This window comes from Periophthalmus magnuspinnatus, chromosome 15, assembly GCF_009829125.3.
Source record: "Periophthalmus magnuspinnatus isolate fPerMag1 chromosome 15, fPerMag1.2.pri, whole genome shotgun sequence".
Classification (NCBI taxonomy): domain Eukaryota; kingdom Metazoa; phylum Chordata; class Actinopteri; order Gobiiformes; family Gobiidae; genus Periophthalmus; species Periophthalmus magnuspinnatus.
The window spans coordinates 4,351,104-4,370,793 of NC_047140.1; the positions used below are offsets into that span (position 1 = coordinate 4,351,104).

Consider the following 19,690-nt stretch of genomic DNA (forward strand, 5'->3'; position numbering starts at 1 on the left):
TGAGAAAACATTACACTTTCAGTTTTATTCTCAAGTCAATAGGCCAAGTAAAGACATTTTAACCCTAAACAAGGTCAAAACATCTGCAATCTGACAGTTAAAATGCAAATATTAACAGTTCAGACCTGATTTTCATCTTGATTTTAATCTAAGGACATTTTAGAATCTTGTGACGTCAGCCTATTACACTTATCATTACACATTTCCAAGTACAAACTGCTTTGTTATTCTTCAAACATTTCTGATACTCTTGTTGCCATGTGAGTGTTGTTTGCTTACCCCCTACAGACACAAAGGAGAGTCAGGGGAACGACTGTGCCTGGGGGGACGTGGGTAATTCATGTCCTCTCATTTGTGATGTCCAGTGCTGGGCCGCTTGGATGTTTTGATTTTTCTCTCTGCGTGATGCTATTGCTAATATAGACGCCGCTGCTATCCCACCTGTGGCTCTGCATAATTGAACCGGATGCTGTAAACAAACAATAAAAGGGAGCAGAGGTGGGAAACAAAGCACTTAGCGTATTTGTAAACTGGGGGTATAAAGAAAGGCAATGCCATAACAAAGACAATTAGGCTAAAGTCTATGATAATGTGCAGGGCTGGGAAGGAACCAAGTGCAAATACTCATTATGATTTATGATAACTGAGTTCAGGTTGGTTTTAGATTATGGGGAGGCCACCATAGTCCCGTCTAGTAACAGGAAATACTGCTTATATACTATATATGCTGCCAAAATCTGCATTTATTTATTTGTTCTAGTCCTGCAAAACTTGGCACTGGTTTTGTGTAATATATTTTCCCACCTTTTTCCTTATTAATATTTATTTATTTATTTATTTATTTATTTATTTATTTATTTATTTATTTATTTATTTATTTATTTATTTATTTATTTATTTATTTATTTATTTATTTATTTATTTATTTATTTATTTATTTATTTATTTATTTATTTATTTATTTATTTATTTATTTATTTTAGCTTGGGGCCATGTCTTAATGTTATCTGAACCAATTACTTGCACTTATTTTACATTTCAGAAGCCTAACGTTGTCCAGCAGCAGGTGACAGAGTGACTTTTCATCACCGTGTATGTAGCCAACTGAAAAGACAAATGACATCCTTTTGATGTTTTAGAGTCAAAACTGCAGCACCTCTCCTCTAACCTGCTCCTACAAAACTTGGATGAAAAATAAAGTGTGAGTGGGCCAAGACCCAGTGTGATTTTTGGGATAAATAGTTGGGTCATTACAGAGTGTAATAGTGCGCACAGCTTCAACAAAGGCTGCTCTGAAAAACAAGAGACAGACATGCTCTGACTGCTTTGTTATTCACAGCACATTCAAAATATAAATTTGGTTTAATTGGCAAAGAAAAACAACTGCACAAGGAAAGATTATGCATAATCAAAATAATTATTTCCCTCTGTGTAATGTGACTTAGAGGTGAGTATTTAGTGGAGCCTAATGAGAGCACCACCTAGGAGAGAATAAAGGACATGCAAATGAACGTCACAGATGAATCATATTCATCAGCAGAGATGGGGGAAACGAACACTGATTTGATTAATTGGTGCAAAGGCACAGTGGCTTTGAAGAGCCTGGTGTATTTTATACAAGGCAGTTTCAACGCTCAACTATTGACATTAGTAGCTCCAGACCATTTGTTTTCTGTGACTGCTTTTAGCAGCAACTTTTATCTGTCATCTTTAAGCTCCAAAAGAGATGCACATGTAAAATGACCAGACTTTCAAAATTCTAAACTGGGACACACTGGGTTGGAAAAAAAAAAGAGCGAGTAACTTTGTCCATTCTCAGCTCACTTGTGTCTGAGGGTACTACTACATAGTAGTACTGTACTTAAGTAAATATATATATATATATATATATATATATATATATATATATATATATATATATATATATATATATATATATATATATATATATATATATATATATATATATATATATATATATATATATATATATATATATTTACTTAAGTACAGTACTACTACATAGTAGTACTGTACTTAAGTAAAAAAAAAAAAAAAAAAAAAAAAATATATATATATATATATATATATATATATATATATATATATATATATATATATATATATATATATATATATATATATATATATATATATATCTGTACTTTAATTAAGTACATTTTACAGTGAGTATTTTTACTTTTACTTCACTACAGAGCAGGTATGTGTGCATTGCTGAACTGGACTGAAAAGTGAACAAATAAATACAAATTTCATATGATGTGAGGGGTTATTTTCACTGTGGTAACATCCTGACTAGAGGTTACAAGTTCTGGCTTCAGCTTTGAGCAAATAAATGTGATATTGTTACTATTACTTGAGTATCTTTTTACCTCTGTATCTGTACTTTTACGAAAGTGCAAAATTAAGCACTTGGAAAATTAAGTACTTATCAAATTAAGTACTTAACAAAATTGAGTACTTCATCCACCACTCACTGTTGGGTTGTTATTCGTTATGTTTTGGTAAGTGAGCCCCCATGGTGAACACCTGCTTTACCTCAGCAACATTAGCCGCTACATCAGGTACAACACCATTGAAAATGCATTCTGACGTTGTTAACTCCACTAAAACCACCAAGACCTTGGCAAAGCGTGATCGCAATTAAAATGCAACCATAAAGGGATTGAGTTAGCTGCAGTAAACAAACACTCAGCTAAAGAGAAATGACCTGAGACAGAGACACAAACATGACACAGACGACACGACAAGTGATTAAAACATGATGTAAGTTTAAGTTGGCCTATCAGAATTCTTTTAAGATTTTTATTTATATGGCTTGAAAATATCCTGTAGTTTGGTCATACTTCTTGTTTGTTTTGTTTATTATAAAGGGGGTAATTCACTTTTTGCAAGTTGTTAAAAGGCCCATATTAGGCTATTTTCTGATCTATGTTCTAATGTTGTTTCATCATCAAAAACAGACCTGGAGTTGTGTTTTGTTTCATTCACACATGTTTAACACACAAATTTTAGACTGAGTTCTTCTCTCAAAAAGAAAACACTCTGTTCCACCTTGTGATGTCATGTTGTAATCCAGGAAGTGCTCCACTGTGTTTTTAAACTCCGTACACCTTCACTACAATCATTTGGAGGATTTCACCCCTGGAATTGCCAATCTCTACTGAACTAAAGGTTAAAGGTCACTGTTAGCTTGAAAACTATCACTTCATGACATCACAAGGAGGAACAGAGCATTTTGAGCTTTGGAGATGTAAACAGACTAATAGTACAGAGTTACTTAAACATGTGTGAATGAAACAAAACACAACTCCAGGTATTTTTTTGAGGAGGTACCAATATTATAACATGGCTTAACGCTCACAAGAGTCAGTTTTGTGTAATATAGGCGCTTTACTGGCCCATTCATTGAGTAAATTATCACAGATATACAGCAGAGCCAACACCAGAACACAGCCAGTGATTACTTGTGTTTTTGAGCTGTGATTGTCATATTCATTACAGCTGTGGTATACTGTGGAGAATCTCATTGCCGCTTAGCCACTGAAGCTATTACAGCACAATGGAGCTTTTTGTCAGTGAAAGGATGACAGCGGGAGGTGCACTCATTTGAAATTGAAATTGTAGATATTAAACTCAAATGCTTGTTGCGTTCAAAGTGTTTAGACCTACTGTGATGTAATTCTCACAATTCTGCTCTCAAACCCGCTTCTGTTATTGATCATCTTAACTGAAAGCAAACTATTTCCCTTCAGGTCGATTTGACTAATGAAGCCTCGCGAGTCAAAGCAGCTCTCTGAAATATCCCCTGCGCTGCCAACTCCTCCATCTCGTCCCCTCATTAAGTCATCACTGAAGTCATCCAGCCTGAGACCCGTGTGTGAGCAGGAGCAGATTCAGCCAGTCTGCAGGTGAACATTGTCTATTGCACCAGAATGTAAAATAATGTGTTTTTATAAAATATATTTTTCAAATAAGTCTCTCCTCCAGCAAACACATATGAATGTTCACATCCTAATACTGGGTTCCTGGCATCATGTGGTTTACATGGAGTCCAGATCTAATGCAAAGACAAACCAGGATGTCAAAATATTCAGCATGCAGATTTCAATGTGGTCAAGACATGAAGTTCAACCAGTTTATTAGTGTGATCTAAAGGTGCACTATGTAACTTTTATGGTCTAGAGTCTGCTATCTGTTGTCTCCATAGAGATAGTATTACATCTGTCTAGAATGTTTCACAGTGTGCCATTAAACTTGTCAGTCTCCATGGAGATTAATATATGACATTACAGGTCACAGATCAATGGAGAGGGGGCTCTGTTCACAGGGAGAATTTATGTATTTCAAGGCACAATGCACCTCTTGAATAGGTGCTGTGTACATACATGTGTCACCATTACATGGAACAATCCAGGCGGAGTAATTACATCTCCATGGAGACAAACACTCACACACAGTGTGTCTTTAACAGGGGCATTGGCTTTGAGCTTCTAAAATGCAGTGGTGGAATGTAACAAAGTAAAAGTAGTGAATGTAACAGTAAAAGTAGTGAAGTACTGTACTTAATTACACATTTTAGATATCTATACTTCACTTTACTTCACTACATGTGAGAGCAGTATCTGTCCTTTCTGCTGCATTTCTGAACAGGACTGCAAAGTAAAAGTATTTTTTATTTTATGTTGTTAACAAAAATATAAAGAATAAAAACAGCTAAAAAAAAAAGACTGATTCAGTTGTTTGTGTTGAACAAACTACAGCACAAATCTGTATCAAAATCAGTATCAAAATCAATACATTTGAAGCCTTATAAAACCTCAAAATATGCACAAAATACTTTAACTTTTTACTCTTTAAGTAGATTTTTAAATGGGTACTCTAATACTTTTACTTACATAGATTTTCTTATGTGATACTTATGTGATACTTTGACTTGAGTTGTTTTTGTTTTTTTTGTTGTTGTTTTTTTGTTTGTTTTTTTTGCTGCAGTGTCTTTTACTTTTACTTAAGTAACAAAACTGAGTACTTGTTTCACCTCTGGTAAATGTGATGCTACTTTTTTGGTGGACGGAATAAGCTGGTGTTTCCTATTTATTACATAACATTTAAATATGAAATACTGAAAAAAATACACAAATGTTTAAACTTTACATTAGTTGTGTTTACAATTAACCACCATTAGAGACCAAGAGAATAATGTCATCTAAACTCAGTAAACACACACCTCTTTAGGACTGACCTGAACTATACTTTAAACATACCAGGCTTTTTATAACAGTTACTGACAAGGTCATTTTGACCATACAATGATTTTATTCTACTGCAGTGACTCTCAGACTTTTCACACCAAGTCCCACAAAAGAAACATTTGGCCTTCCAAGTACCACTAAGTCTAAAACAGGTGTATATTATAACTATTCCAGGTCTAATCTAGGGATAATTTAGTTTCTAAAAGTGGACTACACCATTGCCAGTGTAGTTCTGGTAAGAAATTATCCAGAGGAGGACAAAGAAGTGGAAAAAATGTACTCTAAATTAGGCAAACCCACAAACTGAGCTATCCAAGTCTCACCTGTTATCCACAGTCTACACACTGTTTTAGGTGGAAACACTGTGTTAGGTGGTCCTGTATTAAAGAAGACACATTGTGCTTGTGTCTACTATATAGTTATAATATATCTATCTACCTGTGCCTATCTACTGCAGATCACACTAGTGAGATGCAGATTTATTTATTTTTTTATTTGTACCAAAATGACTACACAACACTGCCAAATCCTACTTGTATCACTGATTAAGAAAATAAAATTGGATAATAAAGTAAGTACAAAGCAGTGGGTGTAGGGAGAGCAGCGAGGGGCCTTTCACAGAGTCTGTAATGGGCCATTTTCATCAGCATGTAGTATGGGCCCACCAAGATAATCTGTACCCAGGGCCCAGAATGTGGTGCTACACCCCTGCTCAAACATGCACAAATCACTCCAAATACAACTTTGAGAGTGAAAATGAGAAAGAGAAACAACTATGACATAGTTAAAGCTCTGAAAAGTCCATTTTTGACTTCAGTGTCTGTGTCAGTTTAACTTCAGTCACCTGTCAGTCCACACATCAGCATTCTATTCTTACACGCCGTTATTTTTAATTTGTTGATTAGATTGACATTCAGGACCTGTATCTTAAATTATTCGGCAGTGGGTGTGCAAGTGGAGTGATTTGGAAACACTGAATCAGCCCGGGACGTCATTCTTTCCAGCTCAACAGGTTGCTACCAGGGAGCCGCTAATAAAAATCTTAGTCCCATTTAGATCAATTTATTAATCAAGGTTATTTGGGTGAATGAAGTTTAGAAAAATAATAAAATAAGTGAGCTGTGGTTTGTTTTGCTAAAAGACCAATTTTGTACAGCGAAGGGTTATAGGGAGAATGACCTTGGCAGCCTGCGATGACAATACTGTGTACGTAGCTTATGTTCTTTCCATTTTAAAGTGTTCTAGTAATGGGGTCGTCTTAGAGTGTTTTTCCTGAACATGCGTGTAGGAAAAGTGACTCAGTCCATTAGGAAAATGAAGTATACTGTATTTTTCACAATACACTCATACAGGCATACAGCAGAAGAAACAGTCATCTTAAATAACTTACTCAAGACCTGGTTTTGAGTAAGTCTACAAGTGATAAAAGCGTTATGTTTATATGAAATGATTTGAACATTTGTGTTTGTTTCACTGCTTCTTCAGATATGATTTAGTTTGCCTCATGTTTGTGTCCGTCCTTTGAAAATAGCAGAAATATTTTTTGCAATGTTACATTTTTCTTCCATTTAATTATAAAGATGTCAGATGTTATGTCCCAACAGTTTCTTCTTAGTTGAGAACTTTTACAAAATACCTGTCTAGCCTTATTTAAGTACTGTATTTTGCTCCAGAGTATAGGTCATGTAAATGCGTAATAATCAAGAAAAAAAACTCTAAAACTGATGGATGAATAAAAGAAAGGTATTAAACAATCTGGTATCAATACAGCAAGGCGCAAAGTAAACAGTGCGTTACGTAAGCCATTTAAGGTTGAGTTAATCTGAACAAAGGTTGCGGGGGCTTGTGTGTACAGAGGTAGGCTCATAGTGCTCTCCTTGTCATTGCAGGCTGATGGAGTTGAGAACAGTGACAAAGCAGAGCCGACGTCATGGACACCTCTGAGCAGACTTAGCTTAGCACTCCTGTGTTTGATCAGAGCAGGATTAGCCACGCTCTGCCTCTGCCTAAAACATCTCAGCGATAAGCCTCTGCAATTCTGAGTCTGCCTGTAAAGTCCACGCACGAAGCGGAGCCGTCTGCCTGCTATACTGCTCAATATTTTGTGCATCCAAATCTACTTCTGATCTACAGTATGTTCTCATCACAAACAGACCTGGATGTGTGTTTTGTTTCATTCACACATGTTTAACACAAACCCATTTCCCAAGCTCAAAATGCTCTGTTCCACATTGTGATGTCATATGGTAATACATGAAGTGCTCCACTGTATTTTTAAACTCCACACACCTTCACTAGAATCATTTGGATGATTTCAGCCCTGGAATTGCCAATCTCTACTGAACTGAAGGTGAAAGGAGCTGTTAACTTCACCGCTTCATGACATCACAGGGTGTAACAGAGCATTTTGAGCTTTGGAGATGTAGAAGGGCTAATAATCCAGGGTTACTCAATCATGTGTGAATGAAACAAAACACAAGTCCAGGTCTGTTTTGGAGGAGATAATAACATTATAATATGGCTTAAAGTTCACAAGAGTCAGTTTTGCATAATAATTCTGGTCCCTCCAGTAATTAATTGTAGTTACTTCACATTAGGGTGATTTGGCAAAAAAAAACTAACTAAAAAATAACTAACTGAACTAATCAAAAACATTGAAATATGAACTGGCAAACTAATACAAGAAACACATTTCAGAACATGTTTGTGCAGATCTAAACTACAGGGTTAGCAGTTTTTATGCACTTAATTTGTGATATGGTAATTTCATTTTTCAGTTGTAATTTTGATATATATATATATATTTTAATTAATTACTTCACACACCTGGTCTGTGTGAATGTGTGGCTATTGTCTCTGTCCATGCATCATTATTAATATTATTACAATAAATACCACAAAAGTAGCATCTTTAACCTTCAAGAAAGATAGTAAAACTGTTTAATATTTTAGTACTTTTTTTTTTCTTTTATTATCAGTCAGATGGCCTTTTAAAGATCCACTGTGCAATAATAAAAACGATGAAACGGTGTGTGTAAACAGAGGACACAGTTAGGAGGGTCAATAAAACTACGAGCCCAAATGCATTTAGAGAAGCCAATGAGACTCTCATTGTTCATCAGCCTGTGCGATTTGCAAGGATACCCCCAGTCAATACAAGGCCCATTAGGCTTAACAAACCTGGTTTGTCTATAAACCTCCACTGGGCCTTGTGTAGCAACCAGGGCTTCTCAGAGCAACAACTGCACCTGCTATAGACCCACTGACTGAAGCACAGCTAATCTTATCATGACTGAATGTGTTCCACCGCCCATTCATCAGCATTTACCATCTCCAAGTACTTTACATTTAGTAGATGTGGCTTAAGTGGATCTAGATTTCAGGGTTCAGAGCAGATTATTGCTGTCAGTATTTGTTAGATTATGAGCTTTAGTAATGACATTTATGCTTAAAGGTCCTATATTAGGCAAAATTGACTCTTTTGACATTTAAGTTATGTTATAATGTTGTTACCTCCTCAAGAACATACCTGGAATATTTTGTTTCATTCACAGTTTTCATCTCCTTTTACCTTTTGTTCAGTAGATATCTATCTGTTCATCATGTATTTGTAGTCAATTGCACTGTATACTGTACATTGAATCTGTATTTTCAGTATTTCCACCAACCTGCCCAGGGATCACATGTGTAAACTGACATTCAAGCTATAACCTGGCACCAGCATCTTTCCTATGACTTGTCTTGGTTAATGTCTTATTGTGCACTGCCCCTGTACAAATACAAAAGCACATCATATCATACCAGTTATACCCAAAGTATATTAGAGATTATCTCCCCAGACTGTTATGAACATTATATGCCAGAAAATGCACTCTTCTGCTGCCTAATTAAGCAGCATGGCATTTTTATGAAAACAAACTAAAGATTTCATTAAAAGCTAATAATTTTGTCACACTAAAGTACAATATTGAGTGATGTGACGCAGACGTATGATTGTGTTTACCCCTTTAACTCCCTGTAGTAGCGTGTCTGTTCGGTTTAGAGGTTGCTCTGCCTCCAGCAAATATGAATGAATGACTGCAAAAACTAAAAAAAAAAATGCTACAAGCTCCTTTCCATCAGTCTACCCCAGGGCAGCTATGGCTACAATTAATAACACAATGTAAAGCCTTAGTTGACTGGTTATAAGCCTGTGTAATTTAATATCTAATTGCTTCTGAATTGTTTTATTAATTTGCATAAAGGATATGATCAATCACATTTTTAAACATCCAATATTCTTATTAAGGCGAACCAAACACTTCACAATCATTCTAACCATAGCAATTGACTACAATCATTGGACAAAGGATGGTTAGACAACAAAACAGGCCTGGCATTTCAAAAGTGGTTAATTTCATAGATAAAGGAAGTGGACTGTGTGAAATTTATTCTTTCGGGCAGTATTTGGGTTTTATTATAAAATATGAAGTGACATAGTTTATCTGATCTTCTTCTGATCATTTTTAATAGATATTTTAAATGTTTTAATAGATTTTTTTGTTGTTGTTATTGTTATTTTTATGCTTGGCTGAGGCAAAATGACAGTGCCGTCTGCAGTTCGATGACTTCAGAAGAATATCCCAGGAGTATGAGCGTTAAAAGGCCCCCTCGTCCCGGTTTAAAGTCCCGTGGGCACGTTTCTGCTGACGTCCTGCCTCCACCAGTTGGAAGACAGGAATATCTATTCAAATAAATATGTGAAGTGAAGTGACGTATTACTGAAAACATTTTGAGCACATTGTTTGGCAGACACATTGTATTGTTCTTGTATTGTTTTCAAAATTGAATTCACAAATAATGAAATCAGTGGCTTCTTTGTTGGCTTGTGTGATGGGAAAAAGGTTGAAACTGGAGGGAAAAAGATGTCAGAACTTGGGACATGACGGTTGACAAATGTGGATTATTGTTAGTGATGTATAATAATGGAATTGTCAAACTATTTCAAGATCTTGGTTATGAAATTAAAAACACTAACATTTGAACCAGATTTTCTTTTTTTTACAGTCAAGACCTAGTTGTTCAGTGAACTCAGTAGTATATAGTAGTGAACTAGTATAGTATATAAGTATAGTATGTAGGCTACACAAAATTTGAATAATGACATGAACCGCCTTTTGTTTAAATGAAAATAAAGTTTGATTTATTTGTCTGAAATCTAAACATATATACAAGAATTGTCTATTTCCTGAAACGTGCACAAATGATAATCACAGTGTCACATACATTTGCCAACATGGAGGACACTGATCAGGTGGGACTGGCACTGCACATCCTCAGGCTTCAGCTGCTGTTGATTTGAACTGATTGAGTGGTTTAGCTCAGACAAGAAGTGAGCTGACATTTTCTGACATTCACAAAGTAAACAGAAACTGACAGATGCTATTACTTTAGGATAGCACTTTCAGAATGATGACAAATTAGGATTGTTGCCATAGAGATGAACAATTTTTAACAAAATGATAGTTTTCTAGATTCTACACACTCTGTGCTTGTGATACATATACTACTATCATAGCATGACCTAGTATTATATGTGTTTTAAGCCCACTGATCAACTGACAGAGCCTGCACAACAGTACAACATGCATCATCTTGTTGAATAGATACAGTTTTATTAGTTTCATCATTAGTTAACAAACTAATGCTGATCCCAAACTTTTGGCAAAGTTTTGGTCCATAATTACCACTATAAATAAATAGGATCAGCCGTGAATGTACTATGAATGCTAACAAATGCTTTTAAAGTAATACATCTATGTGTGCGCATGCACAGTTGAGCTTTTGCCTTAAAGTTTGCTGTCACACTGCCCCCAGTGGTTATCACGGGAACTGCGCTTCATGCTGACGAGTTTTGACAGTGTAGGAATGAAGAATGTTTAAGACTCTCATTAGATTAAAGGCCGAATGCCGTGTTGAGCGATCCACAAATGCAATTTAAACTTAGACTCTGACTCAAACTCTCAAAACATGCAATACCCTAGATTTACAAGTGAAATTTGAAATTACTCCAAGTCATTTTAAACTTGATATTTAAATGTCTCACAAATATCCACATCAACAGAAGTGAAGAGTGAAGAGAAGTGAAGAATGCACTTTAGGTGAGCCACTAATTCAGATTCAGACTCCCACATGCAAAACCACAAAATCACAATCACATTTTTCACATATATGTATGCAAATTAGGCATTTCAAAAAGTCTGAGATATTGAATTAATTGTTATTGCTGTGTCAATAATTGAATGCTCCCAACTGTCTGATGCCTTTTCCCATATGTGTGATAGGGTGTAGGCCCCCGCGTCACAATTTATGCTCCTTGGACCTGTTTGTTCTTATATTTCCAAATAGAAACAGATAATAGACAAACAAAATGCAGTGGGATGCAGTCCTGGAGAAGGCATCAGACAGTAGGGCGTATGCTTCTCCTACTGTCTGACAAAACCATGTAAGCCGCCAACAAAATACTTCACTACACCATCACATGACCCTTCTGAGGTAGGCACAGGAAGTATCTGAAACATTTAAAGCAGCTAAACACAGCCCTGTCTGACAGAAACTTAAGACAGAATGAACCTTTACCAAACGTGATCAATTATAGGTTAAGTTTAGTCATATATGTATCAGTTATTATTCTGTAGTTTTGTAGTAAATAGTGTGGTTCTTGTGCTTTAGTGTTAAACAAACAAATATTTAGTTTTCTGCTCCACCTCTTCTTGTGTTTGTTCCCATAGAGCAGGGGGTGATGAGGGCTCCTCCTGCAGCAGACCAGACCAAGCTCCCCCAGGCAGAGATGGAGAAAGTTAGATGATAGATACAGAGATGCAAATAGACATTGTTGCTTTTATTATATTTATATAATGAAGAAAACAGATTAGAGTGATAGAAATGAGTGAGATCTCCCCTAAGTTTCCAATCATAATACTATTGTTCTGCAAGGTTTATGGTCCACTTTGTCAGCTCGTCATAATCTGTCTCAGCTGTTCTCTGTGCTGACTTGCTTCTTTGTTTACACAATATTCTCAAAGTACTAAATCTTAGGGATACTGCTACTTTACTTCACTTTCTACTTCACATGCTGCAAAAGTAGCATTCTAAGCTACAACCAAAAGCATTGTTCACCTCACAGTCTCGGCTCTATCTTTTGAAAGCTCCTTGTCTGTTTTTGTATGTTATACCTCTAAATATTTCAGTGTTTTCTTTGAAGTGCCATGAAAGTTGCATTCTGCCTCTGCCCCCTGTTTCCTGACCTAAGACAGACTGAGTGCTGTGGATGGAGGGATAACGGTAACAAAGTACAAGAAGCAAAGTATTATATTTAAGTAGAATTGTAATGCATCTGTACTTTACTTTAGTACATTTTAAGTGGACACTTTTTTCACTACATTTGAGAGCAGTATTTGTACTTTCTACTCCACTACATTTTTTAACTGGACTGAAAAGTAAAAAGTACTTTTCATATGACTTTAGGGGTTATTTTTTACCACGTTCATAACATCCTGACCAAAGTTGTCGAATTCAAGCTGTGACTTTGAACAAACAAAAGTAAATATTAAGAAATTGTTTTATATTGCTACTAACAAAAATATGTATCTTTTTTTTTTTTTTACTTTTAACTTTTACTTTTACTCAAATAACTTTTTACCTCTGTATCTGTACATTTACTTAAGTAACAAAATTGAGTACTTCATCCATCAGCAGAGGTGCGAGCTGGACTGGAAGGACTGTAAAAAGCAAAGTGAGTCACAGAAGCCAGAAAAACACAAGTACTCCTTTGATTTTTAGGATCTTTCTCTCTTCTCGTTTTCCTGGTATAGCAATATTTTTGTTCCAACCTTCTCCAGCCAGACTCCATTGGCACAGCCTGCAGATTTAGTCAAATAAACAGTTTAAACGTACCTGCTTCCACCTCTGCTTTGGGGTCAACATTGCAAAACTTGAGTCTGTTCATGCTGGAGTTTGACTAGATCTGATCTGTTTTTATGCTTTTCTTTTGAGATTCATTTGTTTGCAGATGGTCAAACTAATATAGAAATAAATAATAACACAGCACATAATATTTTTGAATAACTATATCAGTATTGTATTTTGTAGGGTTGATTTCAATTGGTAGCAAGTCAAAAAGTAAACTTTAAATTGAATTTTTTTTTTTTTTTTGTGCTGCTAATGTTGTTGTTTTATTTATTTTACTTATTTTACAAAGTGCCGTACATTTTACCTTTGTGAAATTGGATGCTTTAAAAAAAAAAAAAAAAAAGATTTATTTCAACAAAAGTTAATCTGCAGTGACTGGGAGCAGGCTGGTCCCTAGTCCCAGAGTAGTCCAAGTATAAAACAGAATGTGACAGTGTGGAGTGAGCAGTGGGCTCATGGGAGGGGGATGTTGACTGTAGTGCAGACAGGTGTGCCTTTCTCTTCTGCAGGAGGGGCCAGCCACGTCCCCTGTTACGTACAAGCCCTGCACAGAAGCAAAGGGGACATATATAAATCTCTGCATGTGAAAAAGCTATCAGGGAACAAAAACACAAAATTGGTTTATGCAGGGAACTTTTAAGAACTATATTTACAATATAGTCCTGGTTTACAGCCAATGCACCCACATGACAAGTCAGTTCCTGTCAGAGAGACACATCTGAGCAGTGTGATTTTCTGTACAAAAATAGATCTTATGATAAATAGGTGTTAATTGTTGCTCTCCTGTCATCATTTTGCTGTTTTCAGCTCGTGTTTCTCAACATGCAGAGGAGTAATAAAGACCAAAAGTAATTTAAAGCTGTACTGAAGTAAATTTGACTTTTATTTACAATAGCAGGGTTGTTACGGGCTGAATAGGGTAGTCTCAGCTGAAACTGGAGACAATAGCTGTTTACAGTTTCAGTGTGGTTAGCCCCTCCCTTCAGATAGATTTAAAGGCAGTGGCCACCAGCATTCTGACCAGAACGTCTTCACTCCTACAAGATTTGTCCAGTTGACAGATTTAACTTCATTGTTTGACTTTTATTTCACTTCATTTTAGACCTGAAATATGTACTTTCTACACCACTACATTTAGACTTTAAACTTTACAATTTAGACTTTAGACTTTACTTTATTGTCCCCGGGGGGAGATTCCTTTCCACATACACAGAGCACGTCTGACATATACACAGATAAACACCAAACATCACACTCACATAAACATACATTACAAAAACAGACATTATGCCTCAGCGGGGCCTGTTGTTTAAGAAAGCAATGGCCGCTGGGACCAGGCTTCTACCGAACCGAGCCCTCCTGCACCTGATCGCCCTATACCTCCGTCCTATTATTGACTCAACTAGTCAAGTAGATTGTAGTTATCCTTTTGGTTTGAAACCTGATTAATTGGCTGAGATGTTTTTTTAGCACTTTCATGGTGATCCATTCCTTCCTACCGATTTTCATTTCTGGGTTTGTGCAAAGTAAAATACAGCCTATAAATAGAAGACATTGATTCAGCTTCGGTTACTTACTTACTTTACTGAAGTAAATTTTTAAATGGTAATTCAATACTTACAGGCCCATGCTACACTATGTTCTGATCTATAATGTTGTTTCCTCATCACTAACAGACCTGGAGTTGTGTTCTGTTTCATTCACACATGTAACACACAAACCCTGTATATTTAGGCTGAGTTCTTCTCTCAAACAGAAAACTCTCTGTTCCACCTTGTGATGTCATGTGGTAATACAGGAAGTGCTCCACTGTGTTTTTAAATTCCACACACCTTCACTAGAATCATTTGGATCATTTAAGCCATGGATTTGTCAAATTCTACTGAACTAAAGATAAAAGGAGCTGTTAACTTGAAAAAAACTACCACTTCATGATGTCACAAGGTGGAACAGAGCATGCTGAGCTTTGGAGATGGACAGACGAATAATAAAATGTTACTCAAACATGTGTGAATGAAACAAAACACAACTCCACATCTGTTTTTGATGAGGTAACAACATGTAAAAACATGTCTGAAAGCTCTAAAGAGTACATTTTGTGTAATATAGAACCTTTAAGTCAATGTTTTTCCGTACTTTTTCTTTCACTTTTGTCTTTTTTCATCCTATATCTATACTTTTTATTGAGGTAACAAAACTGAGTACTTCTTCCACCAGTGTCAACATGCCTCTTCTCATTTGGCTCTAACCCTGCACTTTCTCTTTCCCTGTCACCATCAGACGCTGATCCGAGTAGAAGCCAGTGGATCCTCTCTTTGCTTTACTAAAACACAGTGGCACTGGGCTGTCAAGGTGTGGAACTGCCATATTCCCTCTACTGAACGACTGTGCCGTGTCTGCCAGCTGCTTCATTATTCACACACGCTAAACACGAGCAGACGCACACTCACAAGCATCAATCTCCTTTGACACAATAGACCCGTGCTCATCGCCATGGTAACGCCCTAAAGATACAGCTGTGTCTGACTGGAGTGTGACTTCAGACAGGAGTTAGTTATTGGGGATTTGGACTGTGCAAACGCAGACAACTCTCACCCTGGGCTATTCACCTACTATGGACAAAGGCAGCTAAAAATGTCAGTGTTTTGATTTTATTTCCCATTATGTGTAAAACTAATAATAGCTAGCCTAGTTTTAACCTTAGCTTGTTGGTGGTGTTGTTACAAGGCTCAACTTGTCACACTAGACAAATGTAGCCTAAATATATAGCCTATGATGAGAAATTAATTTAAATTCCTGGTGATTTTGTATGTTGTGTTTTGACATTATAAAACAGCTCAGAATACACTACTGATCAGCCATATTGCCACCAAATATTTTGATTTTGTGATACACTGGGACCTGACTACAGTTCTAACTGAAACACACATGCAGTGTTTCCTCATCACAGACCTGAAGTTGTGTTTTGTTTCATTCACACAGATTTAACACACAGACCCTGTATACAGGCTAGAGTTCCTCCTCATGTGGTAATACAGGAAGTGCTCCACTGTGTTTTTAAACTCCATACACCTTCACTAGAATGATTTGTATGATTTCAGCCCTGGAATTGACAATCTCTCCTAAACAAAAGGTAAAAGGAGCTGTTATTTTGAAAACTACCACTACTGACATCTGGGTTTTTTTAGTTGTTCCTTGCTGAGAAAGTGGGTCTAAAGACAGGGGGCGCTCTGGGACACTTCTCCATTTGCTTGTTTTCTGTTTCATTGTTGGTTACGCAAACATGTGTGAATGAAACAAAAGACAACTCCAGGTCTGTTTTTGAGTAGTTAATGACATTATAACTTGTTTTAATGCTCACAAGAATCAATTTTGTGTAATATAGGACCATTAATTAAAAAATGTGTAAAATAGGGCTGTAGACCTTTAGTCATTTTGTCAATGAATCACTCCATTGTGTCTTAGCTTATTAGTTGGCTAATACTTTATTTAGATTCTAAGAATATTTTTCAGTAATTATATGTAAAAAGGGACTTTAAATCATGATTCATAATAGTAATTTTAGTGTTCACAGTTTACACAGACCAGAGGACATACCAAAGGAGCCTTCTGTTGACTGACATTTTGTGGTAAATGCCATCCTTGTAAATAGGTTTATAGTGATCTGGTGGGAAATAGGGGCATGTAATTGATTGCAGTGTGTGACAGGCCAAATGCCAAAAAGAATTGGAGAAGGTGAAAAACTTATTACACTGGCTACTGACGGAAACACATGAAATAAAAAGTAGTAAAAGGACCAATGGGAAATCTTTGAATATGGTAATGCCCAATTTCAAAGTGGGGTTGTTAAGCTCAGAATTCCCAGTTCCCACTGCAGTGAAATAGGCTATTCTAAATTCTGATTGAAAAGTGCAATAGAGGTCTCTCAAAAGTCCATTGGAAAAAATTGAAATTCTTTAGGCTTTTAAAAGACTAATCCTTTAGATTCTCAAAATCTCAAACACTATTCAGATGTAAACCAGTCTTATAGAACAATACTTTGGAAAATTAAATCAAACTTTGGTCATGTTCTGTCATGAGCTCATTCGTTCATTTAACACTGCAGCTCGTCTTTCTCTCAGTGACCAAAGCCACAAGCTCCTGGTGTGGTGCCGTCTGTGACTGAGGTTCAGACTTCACATGTATGATGTTTTCTTTTGTCTAAAATGTAACATGTATTTGATCATTGAGAGATGTCCCAATAACAAATACATCAATTCTGCTTTTACAATTTGTAATATATGGGTTCTTGTTGGCAGTATATAGGTAAAGGTATGTAGGTAACAAAGTACAAGTAGTAAAGAACTGTACTTAAGTAGAATTTTTAGGTATCTGTACTTTACTAAGGAAATTTTACAGTGGATACATTTTACTTTTACTTCACTGAAGTTCAGAGCAGTATCTGTACTGTCGACTCCACTGCATTTTTAACAGGACTGAAAAGTAAAAAGTACTTTTCATATGATTTGAGGGGTTATTTTTTACCATGTTCGTGGTAACATCCTGACTCAATTTTTCGAGTTCAAGCTTCTGCTCTGAGCAAACAAAAATAAACTCTAAATTCATAAGAAAAATGAAGAAACTGATTTATATTGCTGCTGTTGACCAAAATATGTAACATTACATAAATATCGGTATTACTGCATTTAACACAGATTAACAGGACTTGTGTGAAATACTTTTACTTTTTACTTTTAAAGTGCATTTTTAAACAAGAACTTCAATACTTTTACTTAAATTATTTTTTTCATGTGATTCTCTGCATCTGTACTTTTACTTAACAAAACTGAGTACTTCATCCAGCACAGTATATAGGCTACACATGCAAATGAGAATGTGACTGCAACTTTGTGAGGAAAAGAAGCCGCAGGAACATATGATCACTTGTTACTGACATTTGTTTGCTCTGAGTACCTTAGAGGTTCATTTATCGACCTGCTTCCATGAATGTTTTCTATCTCCCCCAATGTCGCAATTTCCAGGCCCCTAGTTTCGATCTAACAAATCAAAATACTTAGAAACATGGTAATAAATCAGGCTAAATGTGTGTCTGGGTAAGATAATAACAGCATTGCATGTGTTATTGTACCATTAAGAGCACACTGTTTTAAAGATGTACTAAGTAACTGTTCTATTGAGAAGTCTGTCACCTGCTTGTCTTTATGGAGATGTTTTTTTTATCTGTACTTTGAATGTTCCACAGAATGGCATTAAATGTACCTTGCTTGTGTTCTTTTAAACTGACTTATATTTGGAAGAAGGAAAAACAACTTATGATTGTAATACTTTTATTTTGTGAATAGTAATCAGGGATAACATACTACAGATCTGTGCATAGACCGTTATGTACTTAGCTTGATAGGCACACCCTCTTTTCAGATATGAGGGAGTTGGTGTGCCTAATGACAGTAGAAATCCATGTCCTAAAAAACAGGCATTGTATAAAACAAATTTTGGAATAAATATTTTAGAATCTTTTGATAATATTGAAATACTCACAGTTGTTGGTATTTTAACAGTATCTTCTTGAAACTTCTTTGTCTCATTCACCATTGTTGCTGGAAAATACCCAATGATTCCCATCTGGTCTACATATCGCTCACTATAAACCTGGCAAAGTCAATTAGATTACAAATTTTTACTTATAATTTCTTTCATTCACAATCTCAAAATGACCAAGGCAAGAGAACATAAGCGCATACACTTCCAGACCAGAAGACTCCAGCGCCCTCCTCTGGCACAAGTTTAGAATACACATAGACCATCTGTTCCTTTTTTAAGTTGATAAATCTGCAATCAGGAGCTATGAAGTCATCCAAGGCTGTGGCCATAGACATGACATCTAAAGTTTGCACAAAAGAGAGGAATTAAACAAACATGAAGTTGTACAGAAAATTGACCATGCTTTGTCCTTTACTCACAGGAACATTCTGGATCCCCACAAAGCTTGTAGTCTCCCAGTTTATCCATCTGAGCAGCCCTCAATGTCTGGTGCAGTCCAAAAACAAGAAAAAGTACAAGTGAGTAATGCATTGTTGAGTCCAATGTATACAACATCAGCAGAGCAGTAGAGCCTGCAAGCTGCGGATGCAAGTTTGTATAGTGGAAATAACACAAAATTGCAAAAATCTCAAATGTATGTCAAAGCCAAAGGAGCAATGGGTTGAGCCCCTTCAGCTGTCCAATCACTGCTCACTCCAGCTCTCCTTCTAAATTTTCATTTCCCACAAGGGATTAGGCTGAAACACAAGAACACAGCCATCATTATTCAAAGTGTGACATTTGCATTTTGTAAAACACAACACAACAAAGTGTTCTAGCTTAAACTAAACATAGGCTATTTTTGTTTCAGCAACCTTTTTGGATCTATTGCTATGTTAGAGGCAAGGGCTTTTTTTTTAAATGTAAACAATGATAACTAATAAAAG

At 36.0% G+C, this 19,690-nt stretch overlaps 1 protein-coding gene across 1 annotated transcript; it reads right to left on the reverse strand.

Moving 5' to 3' along the window:
- Nucleotides 1-18,533: 18,533 nt before the first annotated feature.
- Nucleotides 18,534-19,395, reverse strand: LOC117382709 (otoraplin-like). Its single transcript, XM_033979938.2, has 4 exons — nt 19,184-19,395; nt 18,965-19,104; nt 18,762-18,872; nt 18,534-18,685 (listed from the first exon to the last, which is right to left on the reverse strand). The coding sequence occupies exons 1-4, from the start codon at nt 19,317-19,319 to the stop codon at nt 18,662-18,664; spliced, it is 411 nt and encodes a 136-aa protein (XP_033835829.2). The 5' UTR covers nt 19,320-19,395; the 3' UTR covers nt 18,534-18,661.
- Between the last annotated feature and the right edge of the window lie 295 nt (nt 19,396-19,690).